Raw genomic sequence first — 18,303 nt, 5'->3', positions numbered from 1 at the left:
AAAAACACACTTTATTATATTGCGGAGTAAAACACACTTATATAATGAGTCGTCTTTGTCATTGCTCCATTGTTAACTTTCTCAAAATTAGTAGCTACCACATTGTCACTTACAAGATTCGATTAAAAAAAATAAACCAAAGTTATCAAAGAAATAAGGTATTAACTAACTAATTTCTATGTATTTCAAGATTGTATATTTTTAAATAGATCAACAACTAATTGCTCGAACAAATATTAAGAAAAACGATAAAAATATCAAAACTAAAATAGATAAACCCGTGAATTTCACGGATCACAAACCTAGTTTGGGACTCGAACTTACGGGTCGTTATTAGTAATCATTTTCGTAATATTTGACCAAGTCTAGTTAAGTAATGCAATGTTTTATTTGTTGTTTTTAATAGTAAGCTTCATATATGCTATTACGCCCCTATTTTGCTTTAATTAAATTTAATTAAATTGAGGTTAGCGGTATGACTCTTAAGGGTGAGGGTTATTACACTATCATAATTATTATAGTATTATGTTTATATTTTAGTATTAATTTCGTTGTTATGCTTGAATCTAATTTTGATATTGATATTTTCTGTTACTAAAATTGTCTTTATGTTGAAGAACAATTTCTTCACGAGAATAAAAAATTATTGTGTCGTAGACAAGCATATATAGCCTATATAATAATAACATAAAACAAAGATAAAATGAACCGTAATTTATTTTCACGTTACACTTTATACTCAACTAGGTGCTCTTTTCGCAATTTCCGTTTAGATGCCCTTCAATGAACTAAAATTAAGGGCAGCTATAAATACACGGGCTATATGTACTTGGACACGGAAGATTACAAAGCTGCCCTTAAATGCGCCCTTATCAGCTTTAAGCTGCACAACAGTGGGCCCAACTTGCTTTGTCCATATGCATGAACATCGGTCCCCCAATATATTCCCACCGTGAATTTATGGGCACCCAAAATTAAACTATAAACTTAATTATCTCAAATTCTAACCTATGAACCTCTCAAATCTATTCCATTATTATAGATCCTAATTTGATCAACATGTATTTACCTCCTTAATCAAAACTAATCCATCGACTTAATATTTTTTCTAAAACTTCGATTTATTTATTAAGGGTTTGGGATTTTTAAGGGTGAGGGATTAGTCGTTTGGTAGTTGCCAGGCAGTATATGACCAGCACTATTACAAGTTTTTTGAAGTCTAAGGGTAAGATTATTGGTAGTCTTGAGACAAGACTTTGGTAAGTCTTGAGACAAGACTACCAATAATCTACCAAAATCTTGATAAAGTCTTGACAAAGTCTTAAGGCGAGTCTTGGAAATCCAAGACTCAAGACTCTTATAGAGTCTTGACACAATTTACTAGGCATTTCTTCCACTTAATAATTGACATGTGTATCTTTTTTATTTTTCATTTTTTTCTTTATAAGGTGAAAAAAATAAGTAGGCTAAAAAATAGAGTCTGAGGTGAGTCTGACTGATAATGTATAGAGACTGAGGTAAGTCTGAACAATATAAAAATAATATAAATTAATGGAAAGCTGATGTGACAAAGTCTTAAGACTTTGGTGAGTAACTCATAATCATACCCTTAATTACTTATGAGCATCTTCCCTAAGATCCTGACGTCAGCACTATTACAAGTTACAACCAACTTCATGTGTCCCTGATAATATTTATGAGCATCTTCCCTAAGATCCTTGTATTATGCTGTATTTTGTCATTTCTATATACTCCGTATCATTCATATTGCCGTTCGAAAGTTGTAATAAACCACCTCACTCCCATTACTTTTCTACCATATTCGTCATATTCTACTTCATGTTTCCATCAAAGACTATCCCGCATTCCGAGAATGAAAGTCAAATACATGAAATAGAAACACACACTATATTAAGCAAATCAAACACGAACCACCACCAGTACCACCCAACCCAAGGAAAACAAGGGAAGAATTTCGAACTGTCCTAGGGGGTGAATATGATAGCTCATAATCTTGCTCAAGAAGCTCTTTTGTAAGCTATGCTATTTGTTGCTGTCAAAAAAAAAAAAAAAAAAAAGTTAACATAACGATATGAAAAGTAATACTATAAAAGTTGGCAAGTGGCGCCTGCGAATACAGCATTACATCTGCGTTCCATCACATTGATCTAACCAGTAACCTTATACAAATCACGTGTACCGAATAACTCACCAATATACCCTATACGCCATACGTTGTCGAAACCTCTATAAATGAATTTCACCAATCACGGAGTCCTGAATCACGAATCACGAATCTACGCACCATATGATAACATGCTCCCTTTATCCAAAGGGGAACAAGAAAATTGTAATGAACAAGCCGCAAATACATCACAAAAAAAAAACTGGCATCAAATGGTGGATAACAGGGGAAAACCCGCGGATATCTATCTACATCTACTTTCTTTTCCCATCTACAAAACTATGATAACATATAAGCAGAGCTGAAGAGGAAGAGCTCTGTATCAGGAAGCAGCATCCATTCTTCTCGCCCCGACAAGAATGCATTGATGACAAAATAAGTCATCATCATCATAATCATCTTCTTCATCCATATAATCTTCGTGTGAATCTAGTATCGAGGCAGTGCTGGTGGCAGTCGATTTGGGGTGCGGCGGCTGTTCGAGTTTGAGCCGGACCCCCCTATATCACCATTCTGGGCCGGATCACTGTTTCGCCGGCTGTGCGATCTAGAAAAATCTGTGGACCCATTTGCAGCAGCATCAAATGCACTTCTCCATTCATCACCAGCTCCTGGACCCCCAGTTCTGGGACTGCTTTCTGCGATATAAAGAATTAAACAAGTTCTCAATAAAAAAGGCACTATGATCAAAGACTAGGAACTAAACTACTACAGGCTCATAGGCAATAGCAGATGTAATCAAGAATTGCTGATCTTGGCGATTGTTTTTCAGGCAATATTTCAAATTTGGAAGCCTCCTCTCTCAACTATTGCTAATATCCTCAAATAGGACTTTCTTTTTGAGTTAAAGTTGCCAAAATGATGCATGAAGGTGATGGCAGCGATCACAATATCCCTAGTAGTGGTAGCAAGTTCGGGTGATGGGCATGACCCAAGAAGATGACACTTGTGGTGATCACCAATTGAGAGGGGGGTTGTGGTGAGGGAGGAGGAAGGTGGCGTCGTTGTAATGATGATGCTAGAGAGAGAGAGAGTGTCATGGTAATGGCAGGGGAAGGTGATGGACGTACCAGAAGATGAGAGGGTGGTAGGGACGGCAGAGAAGAGAGTTGTGGAACAGACAAGTGTTACCTTGAAATGGAATTTGAATCCAGGAGGAAGAAATAATTGTAACAAATAGGGTAATCCAATGACAGTTTGACACAAAGTAACGGCAATATTATTGACTATCAATCAAACAAAAACATCAGAATAAGGAAACGGGGAAACTGTAACCCATTCCTTTCCTGAAAAGTCGCAGGTCAATACTTCCAACCAAAGATGTTCCTATAAAGTGTTGTAAACGACAAGACCTCCTTATCCTGGGATTAATGATAGCACCTACTTATATTACATGTACATGAATACGAACAGGCACAATAAGTGTCAGACAGTCCGAGTAACAATGACTAAATTTGATCTTTGGAAATGAGGACACGTCTTTAAAAAAATAAAAAAACTTCCAAATATTTTGCATACTTATCATGAAAACAGAGACGATTTAGATAAAGAGGCTTCAAATAGTTAAAAATCACACTAATTACTTCTTCATACAATGCATCTTGTTCTAATTTTATCACATATTGTTTTTGCCTACCACTAGACATGTATCCAATTGGTAACACGAATATGACCCTAGGAGTGTAGAAGTAACATAGGATATTTCATGCAATGTGCAGATAACAAAAGGGAGAACGCTTTGAACCAAGTGGCCAAAATTCCTTCACTAAAGTGATTACTTGTTTAGCGTTGAAAGTTGAAACCCTACAAACAGAATGTCCGGCTTTTTGGTTGATTATTTAATCGAAAAGGAATAAACAGATCCAGTCGGTGGTTGATATAATGAATTACGAGAGCCTAAAAGCAGTGACAAGGAACTACGATGGATAGGATGTTAGAGACAACTGAATCCTCAATCAAGAAGATAAAAATAGTACAAGGGTACAAGTAGACATCATTATTTTACCTGCACTAACCCCACTATCAGACCAGCTTGATGCAGCCGCTGCCCTGTTATCATGGATACTTAGTTGTCTCACTAGTTTTGATAGAATAGAGGACTGCTTTGTATAACGGTCTCTTCTACGCTTCACATTGTGGTCTTCTTGAAGGAGTTCCTCAATCTTTGCCGAGCTCTGTGAACTACAGAGTTTTAAAATGGAGCAAAATAAATTAAACTGAAGATTAACCTTGATACTGCATTACACAGCCTAATAACTGCAATCAAATTAAAAATTGAAACATAAATTCATAAAAAAAGGGAAAGGTCTTGATGACTTCGTGAAAATGAATGACTGACGGTAAAACCACGAGAAGAAACTCAGCACGGAGAAACTTGGAATCGGAAAAACTTTTGTCTTTAAGAGTCTAAAGTCAATACTAATTGCAAATCCTTTACATCATTCGGGCAAAAAGGAATGATCACTCACTATACCATTCTGATAAGTCCCAAAGAATTGATTGATAGATGAATCATCTCAACCAAAACACCTTAAGGTGATGGTTGAGGCCCAACTATTATAAATATTCCTATTACGCTCCCTCACTCAAATGCCCATTGGGCTTGAAGAGTGGTTAGTTGTGCACCGGCTCCCCCGTACCATGTGCTGGAATTCCACTTTGAGAGTTTTTGAGGAGTTTTGAGGTTGCCAGGATTCGAACCCGTGACCTATGGTCACGCAGGCTCTAATACCATGATAGATGAACCATCTCAACCAAAACCTTAAGGTGATGGTTGAGGCCCAACTATTATAAATATTCCTATTATTGATTACTTGAAATTATAAGCAACTTTAAATAGTTAACTTTCCATATTATCCAGAATTAAAGAGAAGATTGAAAAGGATAGGTGAAAGGACAATTTCACTTTTGGTGAAGATGGCATTTCAACTGACCTTATTGAACTATACAGTTGGTTAAGCATGTCCTCCTTTGCTTTCTCAACTTGGCAAAGCACGACAGCCTGTTTATAAAAAGGTTGCCAGGAAAGTCAGAGAAACGAAATAATGCCTTTGGTGAGGGCAGTTTGATAACAAATACTTTTACTGACTTTTGGTACATTGGCAGCAAGGCTATTTAAGACTGCTTCAATATATCCACGCACTTCTTGAGACATCCAACGAAGCTCTTCTTCGGGATCCGCAGGCCTCCTTGCCATTGTATCCTAATACATTGCAGAAAATCGCAATCAAATTCATGCTAAGTGACGTAGAAGACATAATAAGTCAATTACAGAAGACAACGTTATGCTCCATTCAATCTTAATCTCCCCATTTCCTTTCATACTACAGAAATGTGGGGCTATTCGTTTTAAAGCGTAGCGGGACTACACTAGCTGCAAATATAAACTCAAAGGAGTACAATATTTTAATCCTGAGGCATTTCCTAGAGATCCTCTTCACAGAACAAACTAAAATACGAGGGAAAAAACAAAAAAGCAGAGAAATGAACTCACAAGAGAACCATCAGAATGACTTTGACGCATTGAATGTCCATGTTCACCTATACCTTGACCACCTTTGAATGCTGCAAAATTTTTCAACTTACTCAACCACTCAACCTTGTCTGCCATACTCTCGGCTTTCAACAGAACAGCACTGTGAGCTGCATGATCCGGAGACCATTTTGTATAACACCAACATACAAAAGTCAGATAACAAATTTCAGGAAAAAAAGGGAAGGGAGGGCACCATCTAATAAATGTCATACCCTTAAGAACACTCTTGTATTGTACTTTCGACGTCAATTTTAACACGAGGCTGGGCCCTTTATCTGGTCCATTTGACTTTTTGTCCTTTGAATTCTTCGGAGGGGCATCTTCGACATCCATTACTTCTTCAATCACACAATCCTAAGAAATCATAGGTAGAGAATTTAATGTATGCACAGGCTGTGGTACTACGCAAGTACAAGAGAAATATGCTGGACACAACCTTAACAGTATTCTACATTCGTGCAGCACTATATTCAATGATCCATACCTCCAAAGTGATGACACCACGAAAATGTCTTTCCTCTTGTTTCTTGGTGTACCCGAGCTGCGGAAAAAAGAACACGAAATTTAAACAAAAATAAAATTTAGTACGTAAATCTGCCATATATTCAAAAGTGGTATCCAACTAGCAAAACTTATCCGGAACTATATGGTTTCCCCCTCAAGAGTGGCAGCTACGTAGCTATAAGGAGAGATAGAGCAAGCACTAAATCGAGAGATACCACCTCCAACATTCAGAGGTTCACAGTTCACTATGCAAATTTCTGTAATAATGAGCCACTACAAGTCTACAATGATATATTCCTTGGCGACCTTACAAACTTGCTTCAAATCTAACATTGTTGCTTTACTTGCATCACAGTATATACCCATATGTATTCATGACTCGAGACATTCATTCAAATACACTACAAGCAGCTAGTGAGAAACAATTTGTCTGGTGAAGCAACAGACTTAACAGTAAATCACACAGCCCTTATACCAAGGGGTTTTGCATAACTAACCTTTCCATTCTTTTCGTTCAACACAAACCATCGCCTGCTCCAACTGTTAGTTTTTGCACTTTTCTTTAACAAAAATCCTGCATATATCAAAGAGAGCACACATATTATGTGATGACAAGCTATGCACAGAGTAGATAAGCCTACAATATGAATGCAAACACTCATTTACTGGGTAGAAGTTTAAAAACTCAACAGTGACACCCTTTCTTTAAAAGAAATAAATAAAAATAAAAAACTTCCACCCCCTGTCATCAATTTTAAATTTCCCTTCAGAATAAAGCCCCAAACCTTTCTCCTCCTCAAAAAAACAAAAAAAAAAATAATAATAATAATACAGATATTTATTATTAGTATGAGCTGATAATAATGAGAAATTATAGCAGTAGTGGGTACAATGATTGGTCTACTGAGGCATAAGCTAATGTTAACTAATATGAGAACATAAAACTGTGGGTCAACGTACTCATCGCGTTCGTTTGTATTTTTAACTTGATATATGAGTAATAAGGATCCTACAAATGAAAATGCATAAAAAGAGAAATCTTGACAGAACCAGCAGTTATCTCTCCCTCAGCCCCAGCTTTCTTCAGACCAGATCCCTCTTGTCCATCACTGTCTTTATCTTTTTCTTTATCAGACGGAGCAGACTTGTCTTTACTTGACTTTAGACTCCCACTACTTTGTTGACTGCTTGTCTGTGGACTTGTCGCCTGAAGAACACATACGTTTAGAAACTTCTACAGCAAATAATGGCATGCCTGAAATGCCATCATAAGCACGTACAGATTAGATGATAAATAAACCAGAAAAAGAATCGAGATTCTACCCTATTCAATATTGATTGCTCTGCATCTACAGCTTTCTTGGAAGATCGATTCTTTAGTTCATCTTCACGCCGTTGTCTCTCCATCCTGGAGATTCAGAGGAAATAGTGGAGATTGGTCATTACAAGCTACACTACCATTTTCTTCTTCACAATAATTATTCTAATATAAAAGGTATACCGTATACCACACTATGACAACCTTGCAACGTTTGAATCTAAGACGCTAACAACATTATTACAATGCCTCAAAGGCTCTAATCCAAGGCGCTCGGGGTGGTGAACTGGTGATGTTGGGTTTAGTCAAACATATGCAGCCTTATGTATGTGTTTAAAACACCAAAGCTTTATTATCGGATGACCCATAATGAAAATGGGGTCACGAACTACTTCGAAAAGGCTGCAACTTAAAAAATTGCAAAATAAAGTTGGTCTTTGATCAGTTGGAATTAGTGTCATTTTTCTTATTTTATAATATTATAACACCAAATAAAGTCGGTTTTTGATCAGTTGGAATTGGAAAACTTTTAATAGAAAATGATACATACTCCCTCCCATTCACTATAATGTTCTCTCTTTCCCGAAACGGATTATTCAAGTAATGTTCTCCTTTCCTTTTTTAGTAACTTTTACTCTTATTTATTCATCCCTCTCTCCTATCACCAAACCCCACACAACCCTTTTACTCTTATTTTATTACTTTCCTTAATGTTTTGGCCCACTATTCTTTATTTAACTCCTAATTATTCATCCTTCTCTCCTATCACCAAACCCCACCCAACCATTTCCTCAGTTTTTTATAGTTTTCCTAAAGTATTGTGCCCATATGATATGGGAACATTATAGTGAATGGGAGGGAGTATAATATAGTTCACTGATCACACGACTCATAGGGCTCCGAATAAGAATTGAATAATCATGTACTCCGCATATATAATTGTTTATTATCCCATAACACACAATAAATACTTGCAATAGTCAAACAACCTTTTGGGATTAGAGAAACCATCAAGCACATCTTTTGAAACATAAAGGTTGAAATACAACACAACCATGAACCATGTATGCAGGACAACAACAACAACATTACCCCAGTGCCTCAATGGCTCCCGCAAATTGCGGGGTGGGGGGTGGGGGGGGGGGGGGGGTCGGATGTACGCAGCCTTACCCTTGTATTAGCAACACAAAGAGGTTGTTTCCGAATGACCCAAGATGAAAATTGCGTCGAGAACTGCATTGAAGGACCGCTACTTCACAAAAGAAAGAAGCGAAGCCACTTTAGTGAGCCATTTTGATTTATTCCATTATAATCCATAACCAAAGAGTAACGAGTCTTTGGCTCCATTGGAAATATGGAAAGAACCATGTATGCAGTATCATAATAAATTGTGCTGCCAAGGCACACCACCACATTACAGAGGCAGGAAAAACCTAATGTGTCCATGGGTTACCAATATGACTGTATGACATGCAATTGACAATGAAACAAAATTTGTTGCCTAAACTTTCCAAAGATAGTAGCAGAATCAGAATGTTTCTCTAGATTTACCCCTCTTTTTAGAAACCAAAGTCTACTCTTAATAAGCAAAACATGTAATCTAAAGTATTGTTGACCGCCACATATATAACTTCAAATCAGATAATTATCCAGGAACGTTTATTACTCGTATATTAAACAAACATACCGTCGTTGAACCAAACGAATAAAATGCTGTGGTGGTACAAAAGCACGCTCCATGTCTACCAAGTCAACAACCATTTGCTTTGCTTTATTCTTAAAGACATCAAGAGCTCCAGTTGCAATTGCAACCACCTGTTTTAGTTTTACAAAGGTTTTGTCAAATAGAGAAACCAATATTCTGAATATCAACTGTTTTTAAATTGTTTGTTTGCCCATTTATACTTCTGTTCATACAAATGAAAAATATGTAGTCTCTTCTTACAATAAACCATTGATGGAGATATGAGTGTTCTATGATAAGAGATCGAATTCATCAGTGATGAAGATATGATTACCTCCCTCTTAAAAGGTGGGTATCTTCCAAGGCCAGGTGTTGCATTTGCAGCTTGAGACACTATATCAACCAATACATGGTGCACCTATAGTATATGAGTTGGCAACACAATTAGCAAAGTTTGAAAATAAACCTTCACTAGATGCAAAAGGTTTGAGGATCCAGTATACATATACACATATATCTAACATAAAGAAGGATTACTCCTCCGGGGATATAAGATTCACCTCATCAACGCACAGCTTCGAGGGTTCTTTTGCCATCTCGAGGACAATTTTAATCAAGGATCTTAATCCCTTCTCCGGAGATATAAGATATGGCTGGTAACCATCTGCTTCTAGAACAATCTGATAAAATGAGAAAGGCATACAAAGCAAGTTAGTTGTTATTTCAATCAACTAATTACTAAGAAGTAAAAAACAGTGAACATTTTTCTGTAGCAATGAGTAACGACAAAGAACGGGAAAAAAAGAGCAAGTACCCTTTTAACATTGTTAATATCAAAGTGTCTATCCAAGGGAAGCTGCTTGATTCTGTTTGGAAAATTTCCCTCAAAACTGGCAACGACTTTCCACCCATTACCCTAAAATAAAAATAAAAACATAAACCTCTCAGGCATTAAGTATAGTAATCCCCCAACAGGGAGAAAATTTCTTACTGGAAAAGAATTGGGGAAATTTTTATTGAGGTGGCATATCAAATGCAAACTCAAGTAAGACAGCATAAAGGCTACCATACACATCATGTGTTCCACTAAGAAGTTGAATCTCCTTTACCTCGCCACCAGTGATATGCCTCAAAAATCTCTCCTCAAATTCACGACAAAGCTCTAATGCCAAGGCTCGTGTACCCTCGATACTAGAAACCATGGACTCACCAAGTTTTACTAATTCATCCTGAATAATCTGAGATTTGCCTTGAAGCCTAAAAGGGAAAAGCCATGTAAGAGATTCAGAAACATATTAGATCATTTATCCACCGAGACTTGACTACATGAGTTTCTATTTCTTGAAACCACTATCATATTATTCATCAATAAGCTAATCAAATTAATCGGTAAATTTTATAGCAACATTACTTCCTATTTATCAGCATAATGCCACATTTCTAGGTCCACTACATCAACCATCACTAGAACTTCGTGAATCAAGGACCAAAAAAAATTATAAAACAATTTTCTTTAAGGTAACATACTAACATCATCAGTATAGGATTTGAAGACAACCCCTTTAAAGTCTATGTGGGAAAGAACATATAGATTTTCTTTAATTTCAATACAAAATATTAAAATTTCAGAGTAATTAACTCTTCCACTCTAGAGTCTAGACATCACGGAACATGGTATTTTCTTGTCAAACACTAAAGCAGATAAATTATCTAGGCAAGCTGAAAAGCCATTGAAAGTAACATAATGAAGAATAAAATTGGATTACACCGCACACACAGAATAGATATTCATGAACAGAAAGAAACCGAATGAACACAGACATTTCTCTGCTCTACAAGCATAGGGATATTCAGTAACGAAGAGCGAAAGTTACCCAGAGAGGAGATTTGGAAGCCTGACTGTCATACGATTGCGTATCTGAGCAGCCAACGCTTCAACTAAAGCTACTCTACCAAGTTTACTTTGGGGTGCCCCGGTTAAAATTGACTTCAAACTCTCACTTTCAGCTCGCCAAGCAGTTTCCAAGGAGTTCTCAGATCCACTATTTCCAGATTGTGAAGTAGCTATTGAAACCGACTGACCTATTAAAGCAACCCATGGGATGTCAGCTGTACTTCTAGGTCCTTGACCCTGAAGTAAAGCCTGGACAGCAGCGAGCGCTTTAGATTCTGAAGCAGCTTGATCTACTTTGCTGATAACACCAATTGTTCTGGTTCCTAGAAATAAATAAAAGACTGGCTTAATAATAGCACACAATGTAGACCAAAGAGCAAGCACATCAAACCTCAGTCCTCAACCTAATCTTTCTAATACAAGTAAATTCAAAAAGTCACCTTCGGCATCATGTTCCTTAGCTAGCCTGAGAGCTTTTGATGAAGAAACTTCTGGCGCCTGAGCAGCAGGAATTATCACCAACAAAACAGCATCGTTGCGTGCCACATACTCACTTATCTACAATAAGGAAAGATTATGATTGTAGGGAAACTTCTTAGAACCAAAGATTACAAGCAAGTAAAGAAGTGAGAAAAAAGTATATACAAACGCATCCTTGTGTGTGTGTGTGTGTAGTTCTGTACAATTAACTCTAGCAAAAATCGTAAGAAAAAAGAATATAACTCACCATTGATTCATCAACAATCCGTTGATCCAACCCAGGCAGATCAATTAATTTTAAAGGTGGAGCTGACAGAGAAATACAGATAGTCAGGAAGTACATACAGTAGAAGATAGAGTGACATAAACACCAACCATCTATATTACTCAATCTGTTTATCAATACATATCGACACACACAAATTAGTTAAGACATTAAAGTGTCCATGCTTTCTACTGTTGATAGTCCAATACTTAAGCAGCTGTAAATGATAAAGCTGAAAAGAACAACATAAACCTCTGGGCCTAGTCCAAGTCTTAGATGTCACATACCATGTCAAACTATGAAAAAACAAACCTACAAGAAGTCTCACTTTATAATACATGCAATCACACATTGACCAAGAAAAACAAGAACTAGCATTAGAACCAACCTGTACTTGTCCGAAGCTTCAGGTATATCTCATCACGACCCTTTCCAGATGCTTTGCTGAGCCGATCCTGAAGTGAATGTCTTAAAGCACCTATTAATAGGGGGAGAAAACAATGCTTTTTTATAAGTAAAAATCACAAAGCAGTTTAGAAGATAAGAGCTTGCAGCTGAAGGAGAGAAAAGGCAACTGAAAAATATCCAATCCAATTATTTAAAAGTTAAGAGCCTTACTTGCAGAAACCTGTTGGGTTTTATTGTCAATTTGAAGCACAATGGATTTATTACTGAGAGAACCATCTCTGCTCAAATCGATGCTTATTGGAGCCCTCGTAGCTCCATTTTCACCAGTTGGCTGTACAAAGCAGAGAAGTCAATTCAGAGTTTTGAAAAGGCCCATTGCACACAAAATAGGGAAATTGAAATATGTTTAAAAACTTACCAAAACAGGATGCCCAATCAGACTGTTAAGTACTGCTGATTTACCCGCACCCTGAACAATTATACCCAAGGAGATTTTCAAACTCAACGAGCACAAAACACATCAAAAGAAAAGGTAAAAACTGTTTCCCATAAAATGATTACAATTCAACCAAAGTTATTTATTTATTTGGTAAGTAAAATATAATATTAGTAAATAAACACCAAGGGCGTGACCCCCATCTACAAAAAAGATATCATGAGGGTGACACCAATATGCAAAAAGAAGCCCGTAGAGCATGGTTTAAAGTTGCGGTAGCGGTTATCGAACTGATATTTATTTTACAAGTTTTTGTAGATAGTTTATCATCTATTGGCAATTTCAAATCAAGTTAAGATTAATTATAGAATAATTAATTTGACCAATGTTATACTCCGTACAATTTTTAAGAGCTTTTCATTAGAAAGTTTGGGTGGTACAAGATATAACTCGTTCATCACTTCATCTCGGATTAGTCACCGGCCTAGTAGGCCGATACACGTTATAAATCGGTCGTCTCGGCCGACATTTTCCTATTTATAATTTACCCAATACATCTCGGGTTATCTTGTACTAGCCGCTTCCGATATCTTGTATTGGCAGATACCAATACATCTCGGGCAATACGATATGTTTCAGCCAAGATTTTGAACTATGCCGTAGAGGATCTTGCAAATAAATGGCATTAAAGCGAAAACTAACCATGGAAAAGATACAGCTTCTAAGTCAGCCCCATATGGTATAAAACTAGCCATGGTATAAATTAACCTTATTCTGTATTCTATAAGCTAGGGTGGGTATATCAAAATTTAAATGATCCATAGCTAGGTAAAAAAAGACAAAGGGAATTCAAATATCCCACGGGCACATAAAAGTTTGTTAACAATTATAAGAAATCGTTCAAAAAACATTTGAATCCAAAACTAAGCTAACCCTAATAGCAACTATGTTTGGCAGTTGGCACTCTAGAGAAGGGTTTCACATATATATAGGAGTAAACAATATCAAACACTAGGTTCTTTGATTAAACTCTCACTTCTAATGTTATATGTAAACCCCCACATTTGTCAACGCAAAGTTTCTTCCAAACTTTGTCAGGTTCCACAAAAGGGACGTATCTGATCCAGCACCGCTTCAATATCATTACCGCAGGAATTCAACACAAATATTAGGTTAACAAGTTATGTACAAGGTTCAATTCTGGAAGGAACAAATTTTAGAATTTCACCGCAAAGAGGATAATTTTTCCCTTGACATGAGAGTATGCACGTTATTTTTCTAAAGTTCAGTGAATGTGCTCTAAAAGCAAATATTGGGAAAGGCAACAAATCTAACATACCGAAATTGCCATGTGGGCATGTTTGGATCAAAGCTCATGTAATAAAGAAGCAATAGGACCAAAACAAGGAGCAACCATGGTTGAAGGTGGAGGTGAATGAAGGGAGGTAGCGAGTAGCGGAACTCCTACCTCCATTTTGGTGAAAGACAAATTCTCCCGCCCTTATCCAAACAAACCCAACCACTCATCATCCCATATTTTAAACCCCTTTAGGACAATACCCCACCAGCCCAACCCAACCCTCTTCAACAGTGCCATTGTCAGAAAGTTAAATAGTCCAATGTTGGCTGGATAAACTAAGCTCATAAGAATAATGTCAAAGCATTGATCCAAAAATGAGTTGGGGCCAGCTCGGACGAATATTAGTACAACATTATCGGGGTGGGTTGGGTTAGGTCGGATGTACATAGCCTCACCCTTGAGTTAGGGACACAAAAAGGTTGTTTCCGAATGACAACAAAGTGAAATTTCCATTGAGAACGACATCGAATGACGGTTACTTCATAATAAAAGAAGAGCTGTCGGATTAGTGCGTCATTTTATATTATTCCATCATTCTAGTGAAATGGAAAAATGAAAGTGGAAAAATAGTATAGTAAAAACGAAAGTAGATAGGTAGATCAAAGTTGAAAAAAAAAAAAAAAAAAAAAAAAAAAAAAAAAAAAACAGTCTTTGAACAAGAGTTATAAACAAATAAGGGAAAAAAAATGTGAAAAATAACCATGAGGAGAAAGTATACATAAAAAAAAAAGGAGAGATAACAAAGCAAAGACTCACGTAAAACAATGAAATTTTGAAGTTCAAACCGAAAAAGGAAAAAAGAATGATAAATAACAAAGTAAAACCCCATTAATAAATAAATTCTTTCCATAGTAAGTAGACTTCTAAAGTTTCCGGTCACTTCTATTGTGTTCATGTTTCCTTAGGCATTCACCTACCCGTCACAATTTTCTCAGTTCCGTAACGTCCAAGCGTCCTAACCACAGCACCGCTTGATCTTTGGTTCTGGATTCTGATGGAATAAAGCAAAATGGCTCACTTAAAGTGCTTCATGCGAAGTCATGCCAAAACAGCCTCTATGAATTAACAAGCATGTTTGTGATGGTAAGAGATAATGTGTGCATTCAAGTTTCAGGTTAGTTTCCGTGTGTATTAGAATTCTGGCAGTTAACTATTTGTTATAGTCGTCTGTTAGATCATTGGTCCCCGGTCCTCAAAAACCAGATCACAACAACTTCCTGTCAGTATGATGATCGCTGACGGTACACCATGTCAGGTTCTCAGGGATAAGATAAGCTACTTTGCAATGAAAACGAATAACACTCCTATGAAACAGGATCAGATCAGGCTTGTAACAAAAAACTAAAGTTCCATGCCTATCTGCGTAACCGATGTTTTAGCATCAACCAAATTTCAGACAAATCCAATATAAACTAACAGCAGGTCTCCTAGTGAGCAATCAGCTGAACTAATCATACTTACATTACATTACGACAGAAACAGCTACGCATCAAAGCTTGATCCACAAGCATCAGTTCAACCATAATCATAAACTCATATCTACAAATCCACGGTTTTCACCTCGCCCTTGAGGTCAAGTATTTCAACTGTCACACTAGAAACTCGACTCTAGTTTCGCAGTTAAGCGAACTACTGGCACTAACAATGCAAAACAAAAGCTTCAAACACACGCATTGATACAATCACACTGATTTCAATTCAACAATAACAATGATCACCGACACTATCTAAGCAAATCATAATTTCTCCACTCACACAGCTAAAGTCGCATAAATTCAAGCAGATCTATAACAATTAAAGCAATCAAACTGAAACCGAAACGAAAAGAATAAGATAACGGTAACATACAACATTGCCTAAGGTGACAGCATTAAGGAAAGTGGAATTTCGCCTCGACGAAGAATCAGAAGTGTCATCGAGATCATCATCAGCCAGAACAGCAGCAGCTTGCCGCATCGAATCGGAAAGCTGCGACAATTCTTCAATCGCCTCCATTAATGGCAGTTTCTTCAACACTTGTTCTTCTTCTTAACGTTCTAGATCAAATCGATCCAATGTGAGCAATCGAAGTAGATCAGTGAAAATGGATGAAAAAGAAACCCTAAATCGGAAAAAGGGGGATTTGATTTTGTTGAAGGTGAAAGAGATGATCGAAAAAATGTTGAAACAAATGTGGAAGTACGTTTTGGAAGTTTAGTTTGGTGCGGTGGAGAAACAAAACGGGAAATTGCTTCGAAAGGAAACTAGTTCAAGGCTTCGTTTCCTTTTCAAAATGAATGAGCGAGGCTCCTACCTGCTTTATTTAAGCTCGGCAATTTCTTATTTCAGATGAGCTACTTTCTGTCTAACATAAGACGGATTAAGTGTAGCTATTTTTCGAAAGAAAACTAGATTCGAACTAACTTGAACTGAATTTAATTAAACTGAGTTTAGCTGAGCTGAACTGAACTGAGAGCTAATATTTGTTAAGAGATGAGCTAAACTGAATGAAACTAAACTGAAATGAAATTAAGTGCAAAAGAAGAGGACATTATCTCAGCGCTATTCAGTTCAGTTTAGCTCTTATCAACAAAGAAGACGGCCTTATTTGATTGGGGTTGATTTGGAGTTCTGGTGAGTACTGACTAAGTTTTCATCTAAAGATTAAGGACGACACAAAATGAAATTTATGGTTTTAGGTTGAGATTTAATGATCCATTTATGTAAGTGGGTCGACACGAGATTTATTTAGGTCGGAATCGGGTTGAATTCTATAAACACAAGTAACTTGTTTACTAAATTAACCTTGATTTTATATTCTTAATCGTATAAATATATGTACACTTTCCAAAAATTGACTTTGACACGAAAACCTGACATGAACCCGACACGAAATTAACGGGTTTCGGTTGAGGCTTGATGACCCATTTATGTATGTGGGTCGACACAAACATGGAACGAGATTTAATTGGATTAAGTTTAGATTTAAAGGGTCCGTGACCTTTTTACAAGTAACACGAACCCGATACGACCTGCTTTGTTTGTCATATCTAACGACAATCATAGGTTTAGAACTAAGGAGGATCTAAATTGATTAATGAGAATAAAACAAAGCTAACACAACCAAATTAAAGTGGACTAAAATTAAATTTAATAAAACACGACCAACTATCCAGCAATACGCATGAGATTTAGATCTCCTGAATGAGCTATCGAGATTGGAAGAAATAATGTTTGCTAGCATCTTAGAACATATATCCACCTAAACACGAATAACGTAGTCAATAAGCGTATAATGATGACATACAATGAGCAACTTCATTACCGCTCTTTTTAACAAAAGAAAAGAAAAACTAGTAAAATCAGTATGGTAACAACTAACAACCATCAAGAGTTAAAGACCTCGTCAACAACGCTATCAACATAAGAAGCTATAGGGGTTCGCCCGCTTTTAGCATTAGAAAAAAGCTGCAAAGAACCAATCTCGAAGATCACCGAGTGCACACCCATTTGCCAGGCCATATTGAGCCTAAACAATTTTCACCTCTGCAGTATCCCACGTCCCACTAAACTTTAACCTTGTTGTATTGATGTTATGACAACACTGGCCAAATGATTACGAACCACTACCCAAAACCATTTTATTTTGTCAGCAAAAAAGTCGCGTCAACATTCACTTTCCAATTGCCTCGAGTGTGCACTCCAAGGCACTTTAATTTGTGTCGCACTTTCCCATCTCCTAATCCCGTCATAACCTCACCGCATACTTCCATAAAATTGACACAATAATACAATATCACACAACATTTTCGATTAGAATGTCAGCAACCACGCCTTAGCTTAGTGAAATTGTCCAACAAATCACGATACATCCAGACTTCTCTGCCCCGTCACTCCTGTTCAAAAACACCTCTAAACCAGTCCTCCATACTCACACGATGTCCAACTCCTTGTCTACACCAAAGCCTGACCTTTTCCATATATTTTGGACGAAAGGAGAAAAATCAAGAGCATGTATGTCAGTATCAGTATGTGCGTCTCAGCGTCTCCACATTTGCCTGACACTTACACTAGGTGGTGTCAGACTCAGGAGTTAGCTTTGTTTGGCATGACTTTTTAACACACCCGCAGAGCAAATGATCTTACATTAAAAGGGGTCTCAATTTGCCAAAGACAATGCCATAATGGGTCCTTGTCTCTAATGTTAGAGGACACATCTCCTTGCTCTAACCTCTGCCTAATAAATGCATATCCC

General features: G+C 37.0%; 1 protein-coding gene across 1 annotated transcript; it reads right to left on the bottom strand.

Moving 5' to 3' along the window:
- Positions 1 to 2,093: 2,093 nt before the first annotated feature.
- On the bottom strand, positions 2,094 to 16,347 carry LOC141622285 (dynamin-2B-like). The gene is made up of 22 exons (XM_074438332.1): positions 15,918 to 16,347; positions 12,692 to 12,742; positions 12,484 to 12,604; positions 12,254 to 12,343; positions 11,848 to 11,909; positions 11,561 to 11,678; positions 11,101 to 11,443; positions 10,336 to 10,483; positions 10,041 to 10,142; positions 9,787 to 9,906; positions 9,561 to 9,644; positions 9,230 to 9,357; positions 7,548 to 7,632; positions 7,275 to 7,431; positions 6,722 to 6,798; positions 6,205 to 6,261; positions 5,933 to 6,074; positions 5,679 to 5,827; positions 5,274 to 5,387; positions 5,119 to 5,186; positions 4,191 to 4,366; positions 2,094 to 2,823 (listed from the first exon to the last, which is right to left on the bottom strand). Exons 1-22 carry the CDS (start codon positions 16,062 to 16,064, stop codon positions 2,615 to 2,617), a joined length of 2,748 nt encoding a protein of 915 aa, XP_074294433.1. The 5' UTR covers positions 16,065 to 16,347; the 3' UTR covers positions 2,094 to 2,614.
- Between the last annotated feature and the right edge of the window lie 1,956 nt (positions 16,348 to 18,303).

This window comes from Silene latifolia, chromosome X (genome assembly GCF_048544455.1).
Source record: "Silene latifolia isolate original U9 population chromosome X, ASM4854445v1, whole genome shotgun sequence".
NCBI classification, from domain to species: Eukaryota; Viridiplantae; Streptophyta; class Magnoliopsida; order Caryophyllales; family Caryophyllaceae; genus Silene; species Silene latifolia.
Note: the sequence above shows the minus strand (reverse complement) of the source record. Positions and strands in the feature narration are given on the sequence as shown.